The 27,298-nt window shown below is 35.8% G+C and overlaps 1 protein-coding gene across 1 annotated transcript in view; it reads right to left on the bottom strand.

Annotated features, from left to right (window-relative positions):
- Positions 1-588: 588 nt before the first annotated feature.
- The window catches only part of LOC124985551 (phosphatidylinositol 3,4,5-trisphosphate 3-phosphatase TPTE2-like), a 51,163-nt gene continuing 24,453 nt past the window's right edge, over positions 589-27,298 (bottom strand). Inside the window, exons 11-17 of the mRNA XM_047554288.1 lie at positions 18,606-18,667; positions 16,919-16,999; positions 13,153-13,258; positions 10,062-10,150; positions 5,926-6,018; positions 3,021-3,091; positions 589-728 (exon numbers count right to left, since the gene is read on the bottom strand). Coding sequence (XP_047410244.1) covers positions 617-728; positions 3,021-3,091; positions 5,926-6,018; positions 10,062-10,150; positions 13,153-13,258; positions 16,919-16,999; positions 18,606-18,667 — 614 coding nt within the window. The 3' untranslated portion in view covers positions 589-616. The remainder of the gene's footprint in view (positions 729-3,020; positions 3,092-5,925; positions 6,019-10,061; positions 10,151-13,152; positions 13,259-16,918; positions 17,000-18,605; positions 18,668-27,298) is intronic.

Here is a 27,298-nt window from a genome sequence, read left to right on the forward strand (position 1 = left end):
TTCCAAGGCCCTCTCTCCCTGTGTGTGCGTGTGTGTGATTAAAGGAAGCTTGTCCCATCAGCTACCTGTGCAGGGCTTGGAACAAGGGAAAAGCATTGTGTTTGCGGTGAGGGGCTGGTATGTGAAACATCTCTCTGGGCTCAAAACTTTGTTACTAAATTCATTTGTGTTTATAGATAGTTTGTGAATCAAAGAGAGGCACAAAATAGGAATAGTTTCTGATAAATGTGAAATTGCAAATGTAAAACAAAGAACAAATACTTCTCCCCAAATGTATAAGTATGTGGATATTGGTGGGCTCAGTTTTAAAAGAGCTCAGTTATTTTGATATGAAAGATCTGTTATTACAAAGTTCCTCAAACACCTAGTGTTCCTGTGTACTGTGTCCTGAATTAACCTAAATATAAGATAGAAACTTGCAAGTATATTCCTTCAAAAAAGAAATCACCATTGACATTTTACCTGTATTTAATAGATTTCTCAGGAACGTGTATATACATCTCTCTATATACACTCCAGCAAGGACAGAGAAGACATACAAAAAATGCAGCAGGGATTGGAAAGATGATTCAGTCTGAGAAGGGGAATTGCATTTAATCAGATACCAGCTATAGCATTAATTTTGGCTTGTTTCATCAAAGTATACTTCTACTGCAAAATCTGGACGGTAAATTTTCCATGTTTTTTGTTTATGGGGATTGTCCAGTTGATTTCTTGGTAGAGTAAGCCTAAGGATAGAATAAAAATCATTACATTTTATTTTAGGGCTAACAGAAAAGCCACGCAGTAAGAAGGGCACTCTTGTTGGCACTTCAGAAAGACTTGCCATGATTAGAACCTAAGCCCTTTTGTGTGTATGTTGGTTGGTTTCTTCCACCTCCCTGTCAAGACACAAAATCCCTTCATCTTGTTAATTATTCTTTTAACATTGTCTCTCATGGAATTAATGACATTTAGGTTTAATAAAATATCTAAATTTCTGTGACAAAAATCAACCAGATACTAGATATGTAACAAAACCCAATAATAAAATATTGTCCCTTAAATGATGAAGTTGGTATTTTTGGCTAAAGAATAGTTTTATAGGTATTTAAAAAAGCTTTACCAGGCAGTATGTAAAAATAAAAGTAATATCTTTAGAAATTTATAATAAATGAGAATAAAAGTGATTTAATGGGTTGCTTCTTCAATCATATAAATATAGTATTCTGAAGGAAAAACTATCCTTTAGCAAGAACCATTTTTGAGGAATAACATTAAATGAGGCTCCAACCAACTCTGTTGGAAGGACTTTGCTCATGTTAGGAGTCAAAGTTCATTGTTGGCATATACCCAGGAAAAATATTGGTAAAAAATTTCCTTCAGATCCAAAGTCCACAGTCTCTCAAAATCTAAATGTGTGTGTATTACAAATAGACCAGACATTCCTTTTATTGTTGTCTTACTAGACTTGAGGGGTTATTAGATCCAGTTCAGATTTGAAGAGAAGGCTAGGATTGGATAAAAGGATAATTCATATCACCTGTAATCACAACCACTTCTCCAGTTCTGACCTGAATGATTTTTAAAGTTACCCTTCCTTTTGTTTTGGATGGCATGACAATACCCAAAATCTTGTTTTTTCATCATCCCAGGACAATACTCCTTAAAATGGAGAACTTCTAGACTCGGGAATGAATTTTCAGATATGGTACAAGGTTCTTTGGAATAATCTTCAAATCTAATTAATAAATTAAAAAACTATTTCTCAATTTAGATGTTAGAAGCTCATGTTTAATAGGAGACTTATTAGGTCTGCAGGTGTAGCCCAGTGGTAGGGTAGAGCACTTGCCTAGCATGCATAAGGTCCTGGGTTCAATTCCCAGCACAGGAGATTAAAAAAAAAAAAAAAAAAAAAAAAAAAAGCTGGCAGGAGAGTTGTTTTTTAGCTATCTTCTGTTATACTTACTGTGTTTTATAACTTCTGCTGTAGATATTGAACCCAAGGGCCCTTTACCCGTCTTCTTCAATTTTTATTTTGAGATAGGATAGGGTCTTGCTAAATTGCTAAAGCTGGCCTTGAACTTGGAATCCTACCTCAGCTTACCAAGTTGCTGAAATTAGAAGGCATGTACCATAGATTGGCTTGCTTGGTTACACTTCAGCAGAGAAGTTTGTGGTCAGCCTTTAGCACTGAGGACCTGCCATGTTCATGGTACTGAGTGGATGAATATTAAACTTTTTTTTTTTTTTTTTTTCCGTGGTGCTGGGGATCAAACCCAGGGCCTTATGCTTGCAAGGCAAGCACTCTACCGACTGAGCTATCTCCCCAGCCCTTGAATGTTAAACTTAATGGGAGGAGTTCATTACTACACTCAACATCTGAGTGTAACACATTTTAACTGAGAATCATGTGGCATAGACCTTAAGGCTAATTTAACAGTGAATCTCAAGAGTAGCTGTATTCATAAAGAAAAAATTAATGGCATTTGCAGATAAATGGATGGAGTTGGGAGAATATCATGCTAAGTGAGATAAGCCAATCCCCCAAAAACGAAGGCCAAATGTTTTCTCTGATAAGTGGATGCTGATACATAACTGGGGGTGGGGGTAAGGGAAGAATGGAGGAACTTTGGATTGTGTGGAGGGAAATGAGGGGAGGGGAAGGGACAAGGGTAAGGAAAGATGGTGGAATGAGACAAACACCCTGTACACGTATGATGACACGAATGGTGTGACTTTACATTATGTGCAACCACAGAATAACAAGTTGTACTCTATTTGTGTACAATGAATCAAAATGCCTTCTGCTGTCATGTATAACTAAATAGAATGAATAACAAAAACAAAAAAACCCATCCATCCCCCCCCAAAAAAACTGTTATTTTTAAAATAACCATATTCAGATGAGCAAGGCAATGAAGAATTCTGACCAATTCAAGATTTTTTTAAACTAATTAAATTTAAATAGTTGGCAAAATCATTACACCTTATACACAGACATTGAAACTTGTTTCTGTGGGATTACATTATATTCCTACCTGTAATTTTTTATAAAAGATGTGTGAAACCAGAAAAAAAAACAACAGTTGTCATAATATTTAGGAAGATCCTAAAAAGACAAAGAAAAAAAGATTATTTTCATAATAAAATTAATACCCCAAACAAATGTTTCTGAAGGGATTAAAAATCCTTCCTTTACATATTTATCAAATAATTGTAGCTATTAAGTATGCAGCACTCTACAGTCTAAGACAATACACTTAAGAAGGAGGTTTAAAAGAATGCTGTTGCTTTCTTTCCATCAAACATTTTGAGGAAATTTATTTTTAAATGTAGAAAATGTATTATTTTTATTTAGTTAGTATTTTCAATTAAAACATAAGGGTCCAAAATAGTGCAGTGAAATAATATAGGTAAATTGAACTTCAATAAAATTTAAAACTTTCATGCTTTAAAGGGCACCATCAGCAAGGTGAAAACATATGTCACAGAATGAAAGAAATATTTTCAAATCACATATCTGATGAGGGTCTTATATCCAGGATATATAACTGATTCTTAAATTCAACAAAAAAGATAATCCAAATGAAAACAATGAAAGGACTTAAATAGACATTTTTCCAGAGAATATATCCAAATGGCCAGCAAGTGCATGAAATTATTCTTAGTCACAATGTTATAAGGATAACACTTCACATCCACCAAGAGCATTATTACCAAAAAAAAAAAAAAAAAAAAAAAAGCAGTGCTGGGGTTGTGACTCAGTGGTACAGCACTTGGTTAGCATGTGTGAGGCACTAGGTTTGATCCCCAGCACCACATAAAATTAAATAAATAAAGGTATTGTGTTCATCTACAACTAAAAAATATTTTTTTAAAAAAGCAAAAGCCAAAAATAAAGTATTGGTGTGGATGCAAAGAATTGGAGTCCCTCATATATTCCTGGTGGGGATGTAAAATGCTATAGCCACTGTGGAAAACATTTTGACGGTTCCTCAATAAGTTAAATGTAGAATTACTATATAACAGCAATTCCCTTCTAGAAAAATGTATTTTTCCCCCATGACAGATATTTATAAATTTACACACTGTTCTTTTAAACTGGATTAGATAGTGCTAAACAGAATCTACCAAGGACCATGCCTATTCATTATGATGTAAATGTCATAATGAATACTTAAAATCCATTTTAAATGTCAGTTAGACTTTCTCATACCAGAAGCAGGGCTCCATCACTATTGACAGTTTCCAGTTCTCTGCCTGCTCCCAGTTCCTCAATGTAATTGATTCAGATATCTGTCTTACATAACCACCTTCCTATGAGAGAGCTAGATACAATATATTTAACTTGCCCCACCGACCCCCATACTCCAGGGGACCTATGCAGATATGCCACAGTGACTATTTCTCAGTCACAGTGTGACTTCTTGCACCTCATACCCGTTTGCTGTGGAAAAACTATGAAGGTAACACCCTAGATCCCAATAAAGTCTTCGATCCTCAGGTCTCTTTCTCTCTATTGCTCCCCTCTGCTGGTTGAGCAAACATGTCCTTGGCTCCCACCTCCCCATTGGCCCTGTGAGGTGTGCTTCACTCTTCTCTCTGGGATCTGTAAGTAATAAAAATCTGCTTCTATTATTTCATGTGTTCTATTATTTCATGTGTGGACTTTCTGTTTTACTTGACCAACACAACTGAATCTAACCCTCCTCTCAGGCCTGTCCTAGGGAGTGGCCACGTTGGTAGGAATAAACTAGACATGTCAGACATGAATCACAAGGGTGCCTGCCAATATAGACAAGTTTCCTGAGAGGGACACTTGGTCACCAAACACTCAAGCATGGGGATGTCCCAGGATAAAGAAATATTCTGTGGAAAACTCAGTATAAACATCTAAAACCACTTAACCTGGAACCTCATTAAAGCAAGACTAGAATTTATAGCCACTCTGAGAGAGAGAGGGAGAAGAGAGAGAGAAGTTAAGACCAAATTAGAGAAAAACAACACATATTCATTTATACAAGGAACAACTACGTTGAATAATTAACCAACAATACTGATGATAAAAATACCTAAAATATTTAAAAAGTGCTTTCATGTCATGGCTCTTAATAATCACAAAAACTGGATATTACTCAGACCCCCCTGGGCCAATGAGGTTTACATTACTGTTTCGGCTCAGAGACTGCTATTTGAACAAGAACTCAGAGTGGTTCCATTATTTAAGGAGAATATTCCATCAGAACAGGAATTATCCAAGTCACTTGCTTCATTACATTTACCATTTTAATATTTAATAGATTATTTTCCAACAGGGAACAAGCAAGAGATGAAAGAGGGCACAAGGAATTAATTCTAATTTGACCAACATAGTTACTTGTTGGAAGTTATGGTTGATGATTTGATAGGAAAATGAAACCAGCAAGGCGTAGAAATTTGTTATGCACAGAAAATACTCAGATATAATGTTTTACAACTGGTCAATATAATTATACACTCAATATTCAGAGTAATGACAATGAAAAGCATTATTTTTCATAAATATTAGATTAATATGTATTACGTATCCCCCACTTTAAAGTATTTTGCACATTATTGACAACAGTGCATTTCAAAAATATAAAACAAAAATATGTTCCTTGCCAAGCAGTAAAACACCTTTAGGATTTTTTTAACGTCTTGGTTTTTGTATTTTTTCTTATTTGTAAATTAATACATGTAAATTGTATAGAATTTAGAAAAAAGGATGAGCAAGAAAACCTTTAAATTACATGTTCTTCTTTTAAAAATTTTTGTTGTAAATTTCTTGCTTTTCTCTCCTACCCTGACCATTGATTGATATCAGTTCCCTTTTTTGGGAACTGTAGCAGAGGAAATCCCAAGTGAAAACCACTCAAAAGACCAGAAAATAACAATGGTAGAGGTTGTTTGTTGATTACTCACTGCGGAGAAAAACTGCACTTTCACATCATCATACAGAACTGGACAGTTGCCTATAATAAATATTACTCTGTCTGTTTCAATGTCATGAAATATCTGTGAATAAACACATGGAATTCAGAACTATAAACCCAGTTGAGGATGAGTTAAGTGTAATAATGAAGTTCTTTTTCACTTACCCAGACTTCCTAAACTTATCAAGTACCTTTGGTCTCATGGCCCAGTCATTTCATGTATAAATAAATGTTAATCATCATATCTCTGAAGCTGCAATATTAAGTTAACCCTACATGTTTGAGGGTTATAGTGAGGCACTGTTGAGAAGCAAAGTATTTCATTTTTCTATTAGAGTTTAACCAAGTATATATTACTATTTAAAGTACATCAACTGATTTTCATATACTGGGAACTCTTCTAAGACTGCACTCTGAAGCCCAATTTTAAGGTGGGCATTGTCATTCACAAAGTGCATAACAGATGTTTTATCAAAAAAATCTTGTTTGTGGGATCCATTGACCTTGTCAATTGCTGCACGGATGGATGAAGTGACCAAAGATAGGTCAAGTTTCTTGAGAGACTTTGAAGCTATATTAAGTATTACTTTGTTACTGATTTTTCATCATACAATAATAGCACCCACAATGAGAATGGTCTATATTAGTCCCTTTGAAAAATACAAACAGCACAGATTCTGTCCTTTCAGGGAGTTGTATACATAAAAAGAACAAGAGTAAAAAAAAGTATGAATGGGAGGAGTTGAATGAGAGAGCTTCACCAAGGAGATAGAAGTTAAGTTGGGCTTGGAAAAATGGGGATAAAGGAATAGTGTGGACATGGGGAGGGGAAGATAAGCAAAAATATGAAGTAGAAATTAGAGTCATGTTCCAAAGCCAGAGGGGATGACCCATTCTACTTGAATGGAGTCTGTAAGTCAAGTTATTGATGCAAATAAGCTCAGATATGTTAGGGATATTTTGAGCCCTCATGAGCCAGGGAAATAAGAGTATAATTGTAGAAAACTGGTGTGTCATTTCTTATGTGACAAAAAATGGCCTGATAATTATCACCTATAACATTTATTTACTAACTCTAATTCTCATAACACTTAAGATGTGATCTTTGTTTTATAGATAAAAATGTTAAATGAAAAATGTTACTTGGCATGACCATAGACACACTGTGTGTCTTCTGCTCTACCTACAGCTTTCCAAAATGAAAGCAGTATTTCAGGATACATATTATAGAACTCTACACGCTGTATTGTATAAGGAGAAAGGGCAAGGAGGCTATTGTAGAAACCTGGGTATGAGCCATAAGGTCCTAGACTAGGTGGTGGCAGTGGGAACATAAAGGAAGGGAAATTAAAGAGAATTTTCAAAGATAGAATCAACAGGAATCAGTGATTAATTGGATTTGGAGGGCCAAGGCAAAGACAATATCAAATTTTATGACCTGAGAGGAGGAATATTGTGGCATTTGCAGAAGCAGAGAGAAAGCTCATTTGATAAATCAGGATTGATTAACATGTATGAATTGTTAGGATGGAGACTGCCTTGTTGTCTTTCCTTTATCTGCCACACAGGACGTGCTTAAATATCTGCTCAGTGAAAGAACAAATGATATTTAAAAGAAGAGGAATGGATGAGCATAACCAAGAAAAGAGTGTTTGCAAATGAAGTAGAGACTAAAAGAGCAAAGGATTGATGAAACAGAGTTGGGTTTTGAAAGATAAACAAAATTGACAGAGCCTTAACTAAAGTAACCAAAAGAAAGAGTAAGAACTCTGAAATAAGTAAAATTATAGGGAAAATGGTGATGTTACGTAGATACCACTGAAATCCAGAGGGTCATTAAGGGATATTTTGAAAAGCTAAATGCCAATAAATTGGAAAATCTAGATGAATGGACAAATTTCTGGACACATATGGCTTATCAAAATTGAACCATAGAATATAAATGGATCAATAATAAGCAGTGGGGTTGAAGCAGGAATAAAAAGTATCTAAACAAAGAAAAGGCCAAGAATTTTACCAGACTTTTAAAGAAGAACTAATACCAATGTACTCAAATTATTCCATAAAATAGAAAGGGAAGGAACACTTCCAAATCCATTCTATGAAGCCAGTATTACCCAGCTACCAAAATCTGATAAGGGCACAACAACAACAACACAGGAAACAATGGACCAGTATCCCTGATGATGCAAAAATTCTCAATAAAATACTTGAAAATTGAATTTAACAGCACATTAATAAGATCATATATCATGATCAAGTTGACTTCATTTTGGGATGCAAGGTTGGTTGAACATATGCAAATCAATAAATGTGAAGCAGCACATAAATAGTCAAGGATTTAAAAGCACATGAGCATCTTAGTAGGTGCAGAAAAAAAAATCTTCAATAAAATTCAATAGCCCTTCATTAAGAAAGTCCTGAATAAGATGGGGATAGAAGGAACATACTTCAATATATGACAAACCTATAGTCAACATCATACTATATGGAGAAGAACTGAAAATACCTTTCTCCAAAGTCAGGAACAAGACAAGGATGTCCACTATCACCAACTGTATTCATTGTAGTACTTGAAATTTTATCAAGAGCAATTAGGAAAGATAAAGAAATAAAAGGGATTAAAACAGGAAAGGAGGAAGTCACATTATTGTTTATAGATGATATGATTCCATACTTGGAATACTCCACGAAAAGATTCTTAGAACTAATAAATTCAGCAAAGTAGTAGGATACAAAATCAACATTTAAAAAAATCAGTAGCTTTTCTATACACAAATAATGAACTTTTTGAGAAAGAAATCAGGAAAACAATTCCATGTACAATAGTCTCAAAAACAAAACAAAACAAACAAAAAAACCCCAAAAAGAAACCTAACCAAATGGGTGAAAGATCTCTAAAATAAAAACTATAAAACACTGAAGAAAGAAATTGAAGAAGATATTAGAAGATGGAAAGATCCTATGTTCATGGATTGGAAGAATTAATATTATTAAAATGACCATACTGCCAAAAGTGATTTACAAATTCAGTTCAATCCACATCAAAATTCCAAAGATAAAAAAAATTTTTAAAAAGACATCCTTCACAAAACTCAAAAAAAAAAAACCACTAAAATTTATTTGGAAGTACAAAAGACTATGAATGGACAAAATAATCTTGAGCAAAAAGCACAATGCTGGAGGCATTGTAATACCTGATTTCAAAATATAGAGCCATGGTACCAAAAATAGCATGGTAGTGGCATAAAAATAGACATACAGACCAATGGAATAGAATAAGGGACCCAGAAATAAAACCATGCATGTACAGCCATCTGATTCTCAACAAAGATGTTAAAAACATACATTAAAGAAAAGACAGTCTCTTCAACAAATGGTGCTAGGAAAACTGAATATCCACTTATCAGATATATGGAAAACCTCCTTGATTAGATTAATTCCTAGTTTTTTTGTGTGTGTGTTTTTGTCAAACAAAAACAGAAGATTGAAACTAGACCCCTATGTTATCCTGTACAAAAATCAACTCAAAATGGACCAAAGACCTTACTTAACATAGGACCTGAAACTTTGAAATTACTAGAGGAAAATCATAATGGAAACACTTCAAAATATTGGTATAGATGATAATTTCCTGAATAGTACTCTAATATCTCAGGAAACAAAAGGAATAATTGACAAATGAGATTGCATCAACATAAGAAACTTTTTCATGTCAATCAACAAGAGTGAAGAGACAACCTATGTAATGGGAGAAATTTTGAGAATCAGTTCTATAAAATAAAAGATAAAATGACCAGGAAGATAACATGGCAAAAGCTGACCAGATAGATAAATTTAAAATCTTGACAGATTTCTGAGAATATACTCAGCATTTGTGGAAAAGTGAAAGGCAAAGCAACTCTGAACTGACTAAAATTCTGGAAAATGCCCTGAGAAGACTAAACAAAGAGGTACACTTATTTCTAATTTGCATCCAAACCAAGTACCAGGTTAGATGATAAAATAGAAAGCGACATGGCATCTCTTTTTGGTGAGTGATGGTTTGGAGAAAGGTCAACAGACTGATTTGACATTGAGCTTTAAAATAAACACCAGAATTGTTGGTTCATTGCTTTCTCTTACCCTACAGTTATTGGAAGAAGAAGAAAAGACAGTCTTCTGATGCATTACTATATGTAGTTTTAGATCAGTTCCATTGCCTTTTCCAACACCTGAATAAAAGTAAAAAGATATGCTGGTTAGAGCAAAGAGTAATGCCTTGCCAATTAACTTTATGGATTAAAAAGAGAAAAAGTTCTCCTTGCTACCATAATGGTGATATTGGATCATTTGGTCTTATAAGGATTTTGTCTTTGAAAAACAAGTACTCAAGCTCAATTCTGCCTCCTAAAGCAGAATTTATCAAGACTGGAGAAAAAGGGAGGAAAAAATATGTGTAGTTCAGCTTCTAAAAGAATAAGAATCCCATTGCTTTACCTTTCTAGGAAAAAAAAAATTAAGGAAGGTGATTTGCAAAAATTCTTGCTAATGTGTTTCTTTCTTTAGACTTCTAATCATGTTTTAAAATAATAAATGTCTACATTCCTCTTGGTTTATTATTATTATTATTATTTTTTTTTGTGGTGCTGGGGATCGAACCCAGGGCCTTGTGCTTGCAAGACAAGCACTCTACCAACTGAGCTATCTCCCCAGCCCTCTCTTGGTTTATTTTAAGTCCATTTCTGAAAGCAACCTTTATGAAAATATGGGATAGCTATATACAAACATTCCTGTGGAGTTTAGTATACATTTACAGATAAATGATCTTATTCCCCTCTTTTTTAGTTCAAATGACCCACTTTCTTTAGCATTTCCTTGAAGACTTGGTTTCTGAAGCCTCTGATTGATTTTTTCCCCTTCCTTTTCATCCTGCATGCTTCACTTTAACAAATAATCTAATGAAGTAATATTTTAATCATTCTTGATTGCTCCATTCATATTCTGCTTTCATTTAAGTGTTTCATTAATACTATGTTATTAATGTGTCATTAGAAATCATGCTTTCTTCACTCAGTTCCCTGTCTCATTCTCATTGCAGACTTTCTACTAATATCTACAAGAAATCAGCAAAAAGTAGAACTAAACTAAGTCAAATACTATAACATGAGAAGTAAAGAGCATTGATTTAAACCCTTACATTCCCACACATCAAAAAAATCATGTAAATGTATCTGCATAATTTTAAGATAAAAAAATAGCACGAAGAGATAGGTCTCCATCTCACCCACAGTCCACCTATATAGTTGCTCAGCCCTAAATACATAACCACTCCTAATATTTCTTGTGTTTTGTATGTATAATCAAATATGAATATATATTCCCCAGAATTTTATGTACATATAAATACAAATACTAATATATTATCCTCCTTTACCATAGGAGGTACCATATACCATGTACCTTGCAATTTTTAAAGCACTTGTCAAAATTTGGATTTAAGTCATAAATAAATGAGTAACAAATACAATGTTACAGCTGGTTCAAAGTACTAAACATTAATAAATGATGTTTATTAATCATTAGGAATGATGCACGAAATATACAAATAGATGCATTCCACTTGACACAACTAATTTGCATTTGCATGGAAAAATTATTTGTATTATTATCAATTTTCTATAACTTAAAAGAGCTATAAAATAGCCTAAAGACAATGAAAAATAGAGATAACCCTAGAAGGGTGCTCTAGACAAGAGATTATCCATTTCAAAGTTTTTCACATCTTTTCCTGAACATGATTATTTTTATTCCAAAATAGACTGACTTCACTAGATTTAAACTGAGTACTTACATGAGACTAGGAAGAATTTTACTTTGCCATATAGGCCTCCATAAATCTGCTCCACAAACCTGGACCCACACAGTACTGATCAGCTAAGGTCATAATATTGAGCTTCTGTCTGAAAGTCTCCATGAGGAATCTCAGGTCGGACTTTAAAATTCTCTGTTTCATCTTAGCTCATTGAACTCTAGACTTTACCTTCATTATTATAGATTTGGGTTAGTTCTTCTGTTCCCCAGATCTGTACCTTACAGCTTTAAATAAACAGTGTCTCCATGGGGTTTAAATAAAATTTGAAACATTAAGAGAGAAGTTACAGTCTTATCAGACTAAGGCAACATAAAATTCTAGAATTTATTAAAACTACTTTTAAGCTTAAATTTTTGAGAAATGATTCTCATTGTTTACATTCGAGAAATCATTAAAAATTTATTAGACTAAATGCCTCTTGCTTGTGTGGAACAGTTTAGTATTCCTAGGGTTAGTATAGATAATGTTATTCCCACTGGTAACAAAGAGGGTATTGAGGCAGAGTATACACTATGGTATTACACAGGCTGCCATGCCACCAAGTTGGCTTTGTAGTTAGAGCTAAATTTCTCAGAAGAAATGGCTCCAACAGCAGAATGTGTTGCCTCTCATGCTGTAGAAAAAGTTAGTCTGAATCTTTTTGGCGGGCCCCACTGAGTGTGGAAAGGAAGAGGGAGTGAGGCACTGCTGTCCCTAATCTTCACTACCTGTTGGACAAGCCTAGTATCTCTCCCTGTGGGAGGTCTGATTCTAAGTTGGGGTTTTGAGTTAGGCTCCACTACAGCTCTGTCCTTCACAAATCACACAAGTAGAGGGAAGCTTTTCTTAACACCCCTCCCAACCCCAGCTCTCTGTGCTCTAACACCGTGGTCTGCTCTTTATGTACTTATTTCTCTTCTGTCAACTACTTAAGGGCAGAGAACACTAGCATAGGACCTGGTCCCAAACAGGTACTCAATAGTTTATATGGCAACAATTACAGTAAAATATTTACTGATCAGATATTTAAGGCACCTCGATGGAGATGCTGGGGGTGAGAGTTACAGGAAGAGGAGCGAGGGGAAAGGGAGAGACTGTGGTGATGAGAAAAAAAGGTCTCTGAAAGGAGCAGGTGAGAAAATGGTATGGGGACACCTGTCAAGATGAAACTGAATCAGAGTTGGGTATGGGAAAGAAGTAGTTTTGAGTGCTCACAGGCCCTTCTTCCCTCCACCAAAGGCTCTACCTTGAAAAGTCTACCCTGGGTTGAGGCCAAGGGAGCAATGAGAACAGGAGGGAGGGGAGGGGAGGGGAGAGAAGGGGAGGGGAGTGGGGAACACTGACCCTCCTGCCCAACCCTTCAATTATAAATAAAGCACTTACCATGAATTGAATAAATGATGAATTTTTTTATAATGCAATTTTGTCTTGGAGGTAGATCCCACTTGTAGTCACTTTTCACTTTTTCAAAATACCTAACATATCTACTCTGCAAAGCAACAGAAGCCTCAATTATATAAGAATGAAAAGTCTAAAGTCAACATCCTATCAGTCAAAATCTCTCTCTTTTGAAAAGAGCTTATTAAGGGCAGTAAGAAATTAAGGAAACAGTATTCCATTACATAACTAGGTATTTTTATGCTAGGGTCTTGCAACTAAATATCTATGATAGAATTCAGTGCTGTGGAGAAGCGATGTGAAAGGAGCCAGTTCTTGTTTTTAGGCTGCTTATGATTGAGAGGATAACTAATCAATGAAACATCTGTTATATTATCAATATTGGGATAGAAGCTTAGTGGTGACTGAGTTACAGGAAGGTTGATCGTTTGGTGGAGAGTAACTTCCTAGTCATGGGAGAGTGGTACACAAAGATTCTCCAGAGGAAGACCTCTACATATCAGTAATAAGTTGTCATTCTTCTCTGTCCCTGCTAGTTAGTTTCTTCACTTTCCATTTTCCCAGTTCTCTTTTTGCAAGGAAACCTTGGAATTCTCTTAGTTTCATCCTTCTCCTGTGGCAAGTTGCTCAGAAGGCATTCCTTGAGTCTTTCTTCAAGGATTGAAGAGTTCTAGTACTGAATCAACAGGGATGTGCTAATAAAATTAACTGCCATACATTCTGTTATGGTTTGGATCTGGAATGTTCCCCAAAAGCTCATGTGTTGAAGACTCGGTCCCCAGTGCAGCAATGTTCAGAGGTGGGGCTCTGGGGAAGTGATTGAATGATGAGGGCTCTGACACCATCAGCTGATCAGGCTCTTGGGAAGTGGTGGAAACTAGCCTGGTAAGGCATGGTTGGAGGAGGTACATTACTGGCAGAGAGCCCTTGGGGACTAAATCTTGTCCCTGGTCCCTTCTTCCTCTCTCTGCTTCCCAACTTCCGTGAACTGAACAGTTTTCTTTTGTCTCGCCCTTCTGCCATGATATTCTGCCTCACCTCAGGCTCAGAGAAATGGAGGCAGTCAGCCATGGACTGATACCTCTGAAACTGTGACACACAGTAAAATTTCCTCCTCTAAGTTGTTTGCATCAGGTATTTTGGTTATAGCAATGACAAGTTGGCTAGCATACTTCCCATCAGAAAGGGCAGTCATGAGGAAGGTTCCCACAAGTTCTTAACTGGGTGGGGATGCAATGTGTTCAGTAGAATGGCTTACAGTGCAGGGGCAGAATGTGGTAGTGTCTAAGAATTACCACACCACAGAGGTGTCTTTGTCCTGGGGCCTTGCCAACAAACCTCTCAAACCTGCGTCTAAGTCCTTATGTTGCTATCGGAGTGAATCAGAAGAGACATGGTTGTAGCCTACTGTATGCCAGTTTGGGACTATTATTAGGGAAACTATATGACTGCAGAAGGGGAAAGTGAGATGTATAGGGAGAGTTCCTGAAGGAGACATATCTAACATCCCCTCAGCTCCTGCCACCAGACTCTCCACCTTCTACTAAAGGCTTTAGCCCACCAGGTCCCTCAAGCTACTTTTGCTCTCATACCACTGCAGAAATTAATACAACCAACACCTAGAAAGAACTCCCTACAAAGAAGTTTTTGGGAAAGCAGTGAGACACTTTGGGATGCACAGGGTAGAAAGATTGGCAAGACAGAGGACTGCTTTTAAAGGGGATACAAAAGTCGCCACTTATCTTTTTTTTTTTTTTCTTCAGTGTAGGGGTTGAACCAGGGCCCGTGCACATGCCAGACAAGTGCTGTACCACTAAGCTAAACCCCAGCACAAAGATCACCACTTGAAGTAGCTATAGAACAAGGTAAAGTGACTTTACCCACCAAGTGCTATAAGAACTGAAAAAACAAAATGCTGGAAAGGAAAGGACTACAGGAAAAGGGGTCCATGTGAGGCAACGGATGATGGTGTGAAGTGTCGACAGGCTGGGAAACAACAAACCGTCAGTGTGTCTGAGTAACTGATTAGATGCACACAGTGGGAGTAAAGGTTGGAAACATCAAATTGTAGAAGATGAGAGTATCAACTTAAAACTTTTTGTTTGTTGCCACTGGCAGCAGGGAGCCATTACAGATTTTGATGATTAGAGCTGAACTTTGGTAAGTTTATGTATTACTTTTAGCCTAGCATCTGGGGTTATCTTTTTCATTTATTTACTTTTTCTGGTGGGAGGGGTTGTTGGTTATGAAAGAAAAATGTGGTGGCAAGGCTGAGTACTATGGATCAGTAAGTCAAGGGCATGTATGACTACTAAAAGAAAAAGTCTCATTCACAACCATATCCCATCTACTTAAGAATTCCCAACCAGTTTTCTTTTGATTTGAGGGCAATATAGAGAAGGCAACATGGATAATAACGGGCTGCAGAGTCCAAGAGATCTAGACTCTTAGTTCAAGATGTTGATTTCTGTAAACTTCAATTTCCCAATCTGTAAAATGGAAATCCATACTAGTGCCTACTCATAGAGTTATTCAGGAGATAATGAATATAAAGTCCTTAGTATGATTCAACAAAATCTGGAATTTTATAAACTCTATCGTATAAATAAAGGTCTTGGTTTCTGGTATAAACAAATTACAAAGAATAAAAAAAGAGGTGAGAAAACTTTAAAAACAGCAATGAAGTGAAATGTGTGGATCTTCTTTTGGATCCTGATTGAAGTAAACAAAAGTGAAAAAAATTTAAGACAACTATCGGAAATTTAGACATGAACTAGAAGTTTGATATTAAGATATTATTTAAGAGATAATCTTTTTAGATATGATAAATGGTATTGAGGTATTCTTTTAAAGTCCTCCAATGTCATACTGAAAAGCTTGTGGAATAAAATGATCTGGTGACTGGAATTTCTTTCAAAATAATCCAGATTTAGGGAATTAAGGAGTGAAGAGTGATTCTCAGGGTTTTGAGTGGGGGAAGGGACAAATGAAACATGGTTGGGTATAGGCTGAAATTCTTAAAATGGCATGATGATTAGAAAAGGATTTATTATATCATTGTCTGGACTTTTGTATATATTTGGGAATTTCCATAATAAAATATTTTTAAAAGGAAAAAATAGCATAATGGTATATACTTCATATGGGTATTGTAAGTATTAAATGAGATGTATGTAAAAGTGTAATAGGGTTTGCTATGTAATAGAATTTTTGAAAAATGTTTATTTCCCCTTTACATTCTCTTTCATAATACAACCCCTCTCCTCCCTCCCTCCCTCCCGCCCCCTCGTGTGGCATATCTGTGCAGTGTCTGTGTGTGTGTGCGCACACATAGAGGAGGGTTATCCAGGAACAGTCCTTGTGATGTCATATGAGCAATGAATTGCCCTAGGGGAGTTTGTGAAAGATTCAGTTTCCCTTTACAGGGAAATCAAAGGCTGGTGACTTTAAGTAATCTTTAGGGGTCTGGAACCCTAGGTATTGACCTTCCTACTTTGGGAGGATAATCAGATCCTGAACTCTGTAAACAACCATGAATATGAAATGGGAAGGAGAACGCTCCAGGGAGAACCCAGTGCTTGCCAGGCAAGCACCAGAGGGATCCTCATAGCTTCCAGAAGAGAGCAAGGCCTATGGCAAGGCACCCAAGTGCTGTTGCCTGATCACTGGAGAAGAGTCTAAAATGAAACCAAATAGGTGCCAATTGTAACCCACCCCACAAAGAACTCCCCTTCTTAAAAAGAAAACTTACCTGTGAAGGAGTTTCTACTCCCTGAAATTTAGAGCTTTTGCTCTTATCTGTTCGTCTTTGTCCAAAGAAGTAAAGGCTTTCCTACAGAAAAGGGGACCGACAATAAAACCATGGTTCATCTGCACTCTTCCCTTTCCTAAAGCTTCTGAGGGCATATCATTTCCTTAAGTCCGTAGTCTTTGGACAGAACCTACCCAAAACAACAAAATTAATGAAGCCACATCAAGGACTCCTCTATTTCAAAATGTCATAAAGACACGGAATTTTAGAGCTGGAAATCATTTGGTGCAACACTTCTTCCTTCCTGCCATTTTACAAATGAGAGAACTGAGGTCAAACAAAAACCAAGTGACTTGTTAAAGAGAGGCTAGTACAGACCTAAGGCACATGTCCCCAGCCATCAGGCTAAGGCTCTGGATCAATTGCTTTTAAATGTTTAATTTTTGTGACGGCAATCCACATTAATAATATTAGAATACGTGGATACGCATACACACAAACAATACTTACTTTTTGATATTTTCTATTCTGCTTATTCCTTTATATTAAAAAATTCTGGACACAATCCAGTAAGTTAATTTTATAACAACTCACTATTAAGATCCATAATTTGAAAAGCTGTGTCCTTATATATCCACTTTTGTTGTTTCAGGCATTGGCCCAATCAACCCAGCCTGAGAATGGACATGATGTGCCCTTAGCCCCCAGGGAACATGGGGAGCAAGGATTGAATACCCATTTTCAAAACCTTTGTGTCTCAAGTTAGAAAAACAGAAGGTGGTGGGATTAGAAAGCTAAGCATGGTGCGGAGCCCACAGCTTCTCTTCTGTAGCCTAGGCCAAGAGATGAGCAGAACTGTTGGGGATGTGTCCTACTAAGTGTAACTGTCAGCAAGACCCTGTCAGTAAAACCATGGAAAATTGCTTTAAGAAGTGGAAACAGCCCACCTTATCTCCTCAAAAAATTTCATAGGTCAAAGATCCCCCATATGTTGTTTATACAGAGAGAATAATATACTGAAGAAACTATGTTTTGAGTTGGAAATAATACCTTTGATCAATTTAGCGATTCTAAGGATGGTCAAGGTCCTTTGTAGACTTATCTAATTAATCTGACAGTAACTTGTGAGGAAGGAAAAAGTTACTGGTGATGAGGAAAGGGAAGCATCTTGGTTTCTGTTTTTTTTTTGCATTTGTATAATTTTGCTCTCCTTCTCTTTCTTAATCCTGCCCGTACCAGGTCCTGCCTTTTAAAAAATGTTGGTATTATATTCATCATAAATTTTTTCATTAATTTTAACTTTAAAATACTGCATTAATAGGGCTGGGGAGATAGCTCAGTCGGTAGAGTGCTTGCCTTGCAAGCACAAGGTCATGGGGTCAATCCCCAGCACCAAAAAAAAAAAAAAAACAGTAAAATACTGCATTAATATGTCATTTTTCTCAATTATTGAGATATTTCGCATTCCCTTAAATTTTGTGTCTCACTGACATCACTTCATTCTAGAGGTACTCAGGACAGTTACTAACAGCACATAAACCAGGAGGTATTAAAACAAGGCTTCCTAAAAACCACCTCTCCAATTTCACTTAAGCACCATAACTCAACGAATCATCTTAACACTCTACAAGTGATGTTTCAGAGTCAGCAAGTTCAATGAGACGGTGTACAGTAATGTCTTTCCTACCTCTGCAGTTAAAAAAGTTCCAGAGGCAAGAAGGCAGGCACAAACCATAGTTCCAGTTCTTCCTAGAAAACACAAGAAGTTAGTTCAAGAAGTCATTTTGTTCATTTCTGAGTATATAAAAATACACTCAGAAATACTCAAAAAGTTCATTTCACATGAGTTTTCTTTCACCCTGAAAGTGCTTGCCCCAAATATTTCAACTCAGAAATAGTAAAAAATGTTTCACTACTCTGTGACTGTACTAGGAATTCTGTGTCCTGTGGGCATGATACACATGTTCTTGCGTATATTTTTATTCCATCACTAATGCAGGGTGTTGCAGTAACAGCAGACACAATCAACACTGCTCCAAGATTATAAAAAAAAAAGAATTAATTATAGCTGGGCATGGTGGCACACACCTGTAATCCCAGCGGCTGGGGAGACTAAAGCAGGAGGATCAAGAGTTCAAAGCCAGCCTCAGCAAAAGTGAGGCTGCTAAGCAACTCAGTGAGACCCTGTCTCTAAATAAAATACAAAATAGGGCTGGGGATGTGGCTCAGTGGTCAAGTGTCCCTGAGTTCAATCCCTGGTACCTCCCCTCCCCCCCAAAAAGAACTAATTATATATTGTTTTTGTAACTAACATAAATAAAATACCAATGAAAGATAAACAGAATCTGAACAACACCGTCTAGCATTTATAAGAACTATTATTCCTCTCATTTTAGAGTTTTAAATTGTATTAGAAAAAATTTCAAACCTAACAAATGTAGAGAGATCTGTATAATGAATTCTTATATATGTTTTCCAGATTCTGTAATTATCAGTAATTTTCTGTACTTGTTCAATTTCTCTCCTCTTCCCTCCCTTCTTCCCTTTCTCTCTCTCTCTGTTTTTAGGGGTGGGTGAAATGTGGGGAGGCAGTACTGGGGATCAAATCCAGAGCCTCGTGCATGCTCAGCAGGCACTCTACCACTAAGCTGTATCCACAGTCTTCTCTTTCTCTTATGCTGTAACATTTTAAAGAAGCTCTTGACTCTGTTCTTCATACTTCATCTCAAAGTATCTTATTCCAATTTCTATTTTTGTTGCCATACAAAATTTGAGTTTTGAAAAAAAATGTTGCTTTTTTTTTTTTATACAATAATCTATAGCTTTTGACTTAGCCAGTATACAATGAACTTATTTTATGTAATTCAAATCTACTCTCTTACCTGAGAGGCACAAAACTTTCTATTCTATCCTTTAAAAGAGGAGTTTTTATTACCTTTTGCTATGATCAAAAGCTTTCTGCTAAAAGAGGCTACTGATCATTAACAGTCTGGCTCTAAGCTGCACTGACTGTTGACATTTGAGTTTTGGAGGATATCTCTGGGTCCCTGTAACCCTGATTTTTTCCCACTGGAAAGAAACTTTTGGAAATTCCCTTAATCAATTATGAATATACCATGAGCAGAGTCACATTCTTGTGGATAAGTACAACTGCAGACCTAGTAGATGCTCTCTCATCAGTGAAGCAAGTACAGCAAGGAACCATAAAAATGCTACATATATGCCTTAAACATTTTAACTTCAAACATACAATGTACTTTCATTCACCAAACTTCTGATATTGGACAAAAGCTTTAACTTTTTTTTTTTTTTTTTTTTGGTACTGGGGATCGAACCCAGGGCCTTGTGCTTGCAAGGCAAGCACTCTACCCACTGAGCTATCTCCCCAGCCCCAAAAGCTTTAACTTTTTAAGTATGAGTTCTCCTATGTGGAGACCTTTCTTGGGAAAATAAGTCGCATCATATAAAGACCATTGTATCATCTATAATCTCTCATTTCAGATTCTTTAGAGAAACTTAGGTGCAGAATTCTTCTAGATTTTTCTTCTAGAATTGTTATACCATCTAGAAAGAATAAAAATATAGTGCAAAAAAAGAATAGTTCTCCCAATGTTTTTTAAAAATTTAAAAAAATAGATATACTTTTAGTTGTTATGAACCTTTTATTTTATTTATTTATTTATATGTGGTGCTGGGAATAGAACCCAGTGCCTCACACATGTGAGGCAAGCACTCTACCACTGAGCCACAAACACGGCCCCTCTCCCAGTGTTTTATGGTGGTCTTGTTTGCATTTAATTCAGCTGTAATTTAGTTGTAGCCATTCAACTTCATTGAATATTCCTAAAACATTCAACTTAGTCTTCATAAAATTAAAATTCTTTTTGTTCACTTTGACATTTTATAGATTTACATATCATTTGATTACTCCATATAATTATAACAAGTAGATATGGCAAACACTGGTAGAAGGAGAAACACATACATATCCTAGAAATATACTAAAGTTATACTAGCTACGAGTTTTCAACATGCCAATGGAAACTGTTTAACATGTTTATAAAGGGAATGGAGAACATCAGTGAATCCATCAAGTTGGTTAGAGTGATGTTAATATAATAGCTTCTGTTATCCAGAGGTTAGAAGAATCTTGCGTCTCTAAATAAAATACAATTATTGGCCTTCATAATGACAATAATTAACATTTATATATTGCTTTATAGATATCACATCATTCTTTTTTTTTTTTTTTTTTTTGGGTGCTGGGGATCGAACCCAGGGCCTTGTGCTTACAAGGCAAGCACTCTACCGACTGAGCTATCTCCCCAGCCCCCACATCATTCTTATGACAAGTCTGTGAGGTAAATAACTTGGCATAAGAAAGAAGAAACAGATTCTGCAGGTTTGAGACTTTCAAATAGTCAAATGGCAAGATATCTTAATGCCAGTGAAGAAGTTGACAGGAGAAAAGTAAGTTAAAAAAGAAGTTAAAATATGTCAATCTGGCATACTGACTAATTTGAGTTAAAGGTACTTGAAAAACAGTAAGTTTAAGAAGCTCACCTAGACCTTCTTTCTGTTTCTTATAAGGAGGTGAAATTCCCATGATATAGATGTCCTCCTTATACCAGAAAGAAGGTACCATTTTATCAAGGTTGGGAAGTTGAGGTCAATGGAAATGTGTACAAACAAACTTGGACTTCCTACCTGCTTTTTCACCCAATTAACTACCCTAGTGTAAGACCCTTGGTCTCGTCACTATAATTTACTACTCTTCTGTCTAATGCAGCATATAAGTGTTCATCTTTAACTGTATCTTTGGTCTTCATTTTTTGAAAAGGGCTCCTGTGTCACATAAAACTTGTATTAAATAATTTGTATGCTTTTCTCCTATCCATCTGTCTTATGTCAATTTAAGTCTCAGGCCCTGATGAAAAATCCTAAAAGGGCAAAGGTAAAATTTTGCCTCTTTTATACCACCTTTTATGACTTTTTAAAACAATCTTTAAACTTCTTTTCCAAACTGTTTCTGTCATCCTTCCCCATAATGCAGAACTCACACTCTAAATTCCTGACTCTGTAACATAAGCAGAGAACTAACGTGATTATCCAGACACCAACAATGGTAGGGGTGTGTGTGTGTGTGTGTGTGTGTGTGTGTGTGTGTCCCTTAGGGTTATTTATGACACTTAAAATCTAATTGAAGTAATTTCTTATTTAAGCTGTCCCCAGACAAAATAACCCTTTGAGAATTTGACTTCCTCAAAGATATAACAAATGGAGGTATATCTTGCAGTATTCAGTAAAACATGTTGAAGTGCTAGAGTGCTGTATTATTTAAATAAAAATATGCTCATTGCTTACCTATAAGGTTAAGGAAAGATAAGTTTAGTATTATAAACTGATGGTATAATGTTGAGGGATACTATAATAGCCAGTATTATTGAGTCATTGTCACTTCTTGCCAGGTACTCAACATATTTCATTTTAATCTCTACAACATAACTGTGAGGTTGGTACTGTCATAACATGTGCATTTTACATATCAAAAAAATTAGGAATAGAGAGTTTAAGTAATTTACTCAATATCACACAATTATTAAATGATGTAGTTCAAATTTGAACCCAGATATTTTATTTCAAAAACTGTTTTTAACCATTATGTTACAATAGCTTAAATTCAACTGTTTTTTTCCAATCTTTCAAACAAAAAACTGACAAAAATAGACTTTCTTTTCATTTTTTTTAAGTTGTCAGTGGACCTTTATTTTATTTATTTATATGCAGTGCTGAGAATTGAACCCAGTGCCTCACATGTGCTAGGGCAAGTGCTCTACCATTGAGCTACAACCCTAGCCCAAGGATAGACTTTTGATTAAAAACAAAAACTATAAAATAAGACTGAATCCTGCAATATGTATAATCAGAAAAATGAGAGATTACACTCTTTATGTACGATCAATCAAAATGTATAAATGCATTCTACTGTCATGCACAACTAAACAGAACAAATAAAATTAAAAAATAAAAAAATACTATAGGAAAAAAAAGAAGACTGAGAAAGAGTTATCATTGAATTCTAGTTCTTGAACCCAGTTAGAATTATATTCCAGAAAATTTTAAATCCCTGACTAAACAAACTTGCAAAAGAGATTGCTGAACATCATTAGATATTTCCCTGGTAGAGAATATGAGAGGTGATTTTAACCTCGTATTGATTTGACTTACTACTTTGAAAATCAAGATGTAGTAGAGGCCCCAAACTGTAAGACAGTAATTTCAATGTTAATTCAGGGAAAAAATTTAACACAGAAAGACTTAAAAGGATTGGTTATATACACCTCAAAGAAGAAGTCATTCATTCAAGCACAATATGAATTTTCTAAGTTACAGATTTATTACATTTATTTTTTGATAATCTTCATGAAATTATCTCTCTGTTCTCTGTACACCACTCTCATGATAATCCTTTAATAACATCTCTGCTCAAATGTAATTTTATTGGTGATACCCTCTTTGACCATCTCAGTATCAATTAGCAACATCTCCTACAGTCAGTATCTGGTGCACAGTGTATGAATGACTGAACATATCTGCCCTTTCAATTTATCATGATGTCCAGTTCTAGAACCACTCCTTTTTCTTTTTTTTTTTTTTTTTGTTTTCTTCCTTGTCTATCTAGATGCAATTTCAGCACTGTGGTTAAACATTGCCGATAACACTACATCTCTGGCTTCTGGGTCCTTTTGCTGTACCCACTCTGTAAAAGCCTAATACTGATTTTAAGAAAAGAGACTTAGAGGTGCAAATAAAGGGGTGGGGTAAAATAACTGCTATAATAATATTTAATAGCACCATAATAGTAACTTTATGCCAAGCATTTTTAAAACTTAAGTGGAAAAATACCATTTAAAACATTATTTATTGCTTAAACAGTGTAATAAAATTGCAATAAAAATTACATTTATAATCCAAGTCTTTCTCATCACCTCCCTCCCAAGAGGACAAGATAAAATTCTTTCAAAGTCTCTAAGGAAGCAATGATTCCTATATTTTATAAATACTTGTACAGAATAATAAAAATTCTTAATAAACATTATTATAACTGATTCCTAAACTGTACAAATATAGAAGAAAGGATTACTTTAGACCAGTCTCACCTATGAATATAGATTTTTTTAAAACTTAATTGAAATATTTTCAAAGTTAATACAGTAATATAGAAAATACAAAATGCCATTTATCTCAAGGATGCAAGGACCATCTTATGTTAGAAATTCATTCTTATGGGATCTCCACTGCTGGCCCAGGCCCACCCCAAATGGACACGCCTTGCTGCTCCCATCTACCAATGCATTGGGATGCCTCTGCCACCCTCTTGGATTATCCCCAGTGCTGATGCTGCCATCTTTAGTTGGGGCAGCTTCCATCCTGGGACACCTGCTGGAGACTAGAAGCTCATTATCAAGGTTCCTACAGGTTAGCTGCTGCTGACGCTGCCACCAACTTGGAATGTGGTTGCTTGCATCCAGGGATATCAGCCAGGTCCTAAAAGATCATGACCAAGGGCCATGCAGACTTGGTTGCATCTGAGGTATCCCTGCTAGGTGTGCTAATAGCCACTATCTTGCTGCAGAGGGAGGAGAGAGCCTTGCAAGAGGTCAGTAGGTGGGAAAAGGGTGTGAGGGCATCTTGATCCTAGCTTGTTCAGCCAACCAGCCCAGCACCCACTGGGATCCCAGAGACACTCCTGGAGCACTTGTTGGGACCCTACATCAGCCTGGTCCATGATTCCACTGAGCACCTGGTCCTACCAGTTTGGTAAACAACAGGGTCCTCCAGTTCCTCAATCCCTAGTCTCCCAGCCATCCCCTGGCTACTGGCCCAGTGCCTGCAGCTACATGGCTAGCACACAGCTTTCAATGCCTGGTCCTGATTTGCCCAATACAAAACAGCTTTCTGAGACAGGAGCACAAGTCCTGGTGCTCAACCTTCAGGGAGAGAAGTTCCTGATTGGGAAGTCGAAAGGGCAGGGTAGGAGAGATACAATACCTCGGGTCCTCACTGCTTGAGGGGAAGAAGCATGAACAACATGAAAAAACAAGGGAAGAAAGCACCCCAAACAAAGATGCTATATTAATAGAATCCATTGACAGCATGGTAGAAGAAACGTCAGAAAAGAAATTCAAAATATACATAATTAAAATGATCTGCAAAGTAAAGGATGATATATGAAATCAAATGCAGGCAACAAAAGGTCACTTTAATAAACAGTTGAAAGAGCAAATGCAGGAAGCAAAAGATTATTTTAATAAAGAGATAGAGATTCTGAAAAAAAAAAAACCAAATCCTTGAAAGGAAGGATACAATAAATCAAATAAAAAATTCATTAGAAAGCATCACCAACAGACTAGATCACTTGGAAGACAGAATCTAAGACAATGAAAACAAGATGTTTAATCTTGAAAACGAAGTTGCACACACAGAGACGATAGTAAGAAATCATGTACAGAACCTCCAAGAATTATGAGATAACATGAAAAGACCAAATCTAAGAATTATTGGGATTGAGGAAGGCACAGAGATACAAACCAAAGGAATGAAAGATCTATTCAATGAAATGATATCAGAAAACTTCCTAAGCCTGGAGAATGAAATGGAAAATCAAATATAAGAGGCTTACAGAATATCAAGTGTACAAAATTACAACAGATCCACACCAAGGCACATTATAATGAAAATGCCCAACATACAAAATAAAGATAGAATTTTAAAGGTTGTAAGAGAAAAGTATCAGATCATATATAGAGGGAAACTAGTATGGATATCAGTAGATTTCTCAGCCAGGACCCTAAAAGTTAGAAGGGTCTGGAACAACATATACCAAGCTCTGAAAGAAAATGGATGGCAACCAAGAATCTTAATCTAGCAAAACTAACCTTCAGATTTGATGATGAAATAAAACCTTCCATGATAAACAGGGTTAAAAGAATTTACAAGTAGAAAGCCTGTACTAAAGAACATTCTCAGAAAAATATTCCATGAGGAGGAAATGAAAAACAACAATGAAAGTCAGCAAAGGGAGGAACTACATTAAAGGAAAAGCCAATCAAAGGAGAAACCAAGTCAAATTAAAAACTAAAAATAAGCCAAAATGACTGGGAATACAAATCAAATCTCAATAATAACCCTGAATGTTAAAGGCCTAAACTCATTAATCAAAAGACCTAGACTGGAAGGTTGGATTTAAAAAAAAGACGCAACAATATGCTGCCTTCAAGAGACTCATCTCATAAGAAAAGATATCCACAAACTGAAGGTGAAAGGATGGGAAAAAACATACCACACACACGGACTCAGTAAAAAAGCAGGGATTTCTATCTTCATATCAGATAAAGTGGACTTCAAACCAAAGTTAGTCAGAAGGGATGAAGAAGAACATTTCATACTGCTTAAGTGAACCAAAATCAACAAGATATAACAATCATTAATATTTATGCCACAAATAATGGAGTATCTATGTAATCAAAGAAATTCTTCTCAATTTCAGGAATCAAATAGACCAAAACATAATAATACTGGGTGTCTTGAACACACCTCTCTCACCACTGGATAGATCTTCCAAAAAAAAAAAAAAAAAAACTGAACAAAGAAACCACAGAACTCGGACTGGGGATATAGCTGAGTTGGTAGAGTGCCTGCCTCACAAGCACAAGGCCCTGGATTCAATCCCCAGCACTGCAATAAAAAAAAAAAAAAAAAAGAAAAAAAAAGAAACCACAGAACTCAATAATAATCAATAGTTTAGATTTAACAGACATTTACAGAATATTCCATCCATCAACGAGCAAATACACTTTTTTCTCAGCAGCACATGGATCCTTCTTGAAATAGACTATATATTATGCCATGAAACAACTCTTAGCAAATACAAAAAAATTAGATACTACCTTCCATTCTATCAGATCATAATGGAATGAAATTAGAATTCAATGATAAAATAAGAAATCAAAACTACTCCTGGACACTAAATAATATGCTATCGAATGATGCATGGATAGCAGAAGACATCAGGGAAGAGATAAAAAAATTCCTAGAAGTAAATGAGAACACTGATACAACAAATCAAAATCTTTGGGACACTACAAAAGCAGTACTAACAGTAAAATTCATTGCAGTGAGATCATTCAATAAAAAAATAAGATATCAACAAATAAATGACCTAATATTACTTCTCAAAGCCCTAGAAAAAGAACAGATCAATACCAAAAGTAGTAGAAGGCAGAAAATAATAAAAATTGGAGCTGAAACCAATGAAATTGAAACAAAAGAAAAAATGAAAAAATTGACAAAACAGAAGTTGGCTCTCTGAAAAAATAA

The sequence above is a fragment of the Sciurus carolinensis genome, chromosome 5 (assembly GCF_902686445.1).
Source record: "Sciurus carolinensis chromosome 5, mSciCar1.2, whole genome shotgun sequence".
Lineage (NCBI taxonomy): Eukaryota > Metazoa > Chordata > Mammalia > Rodentia > Sciuridae > Sciurus > Sciurus carolinensis.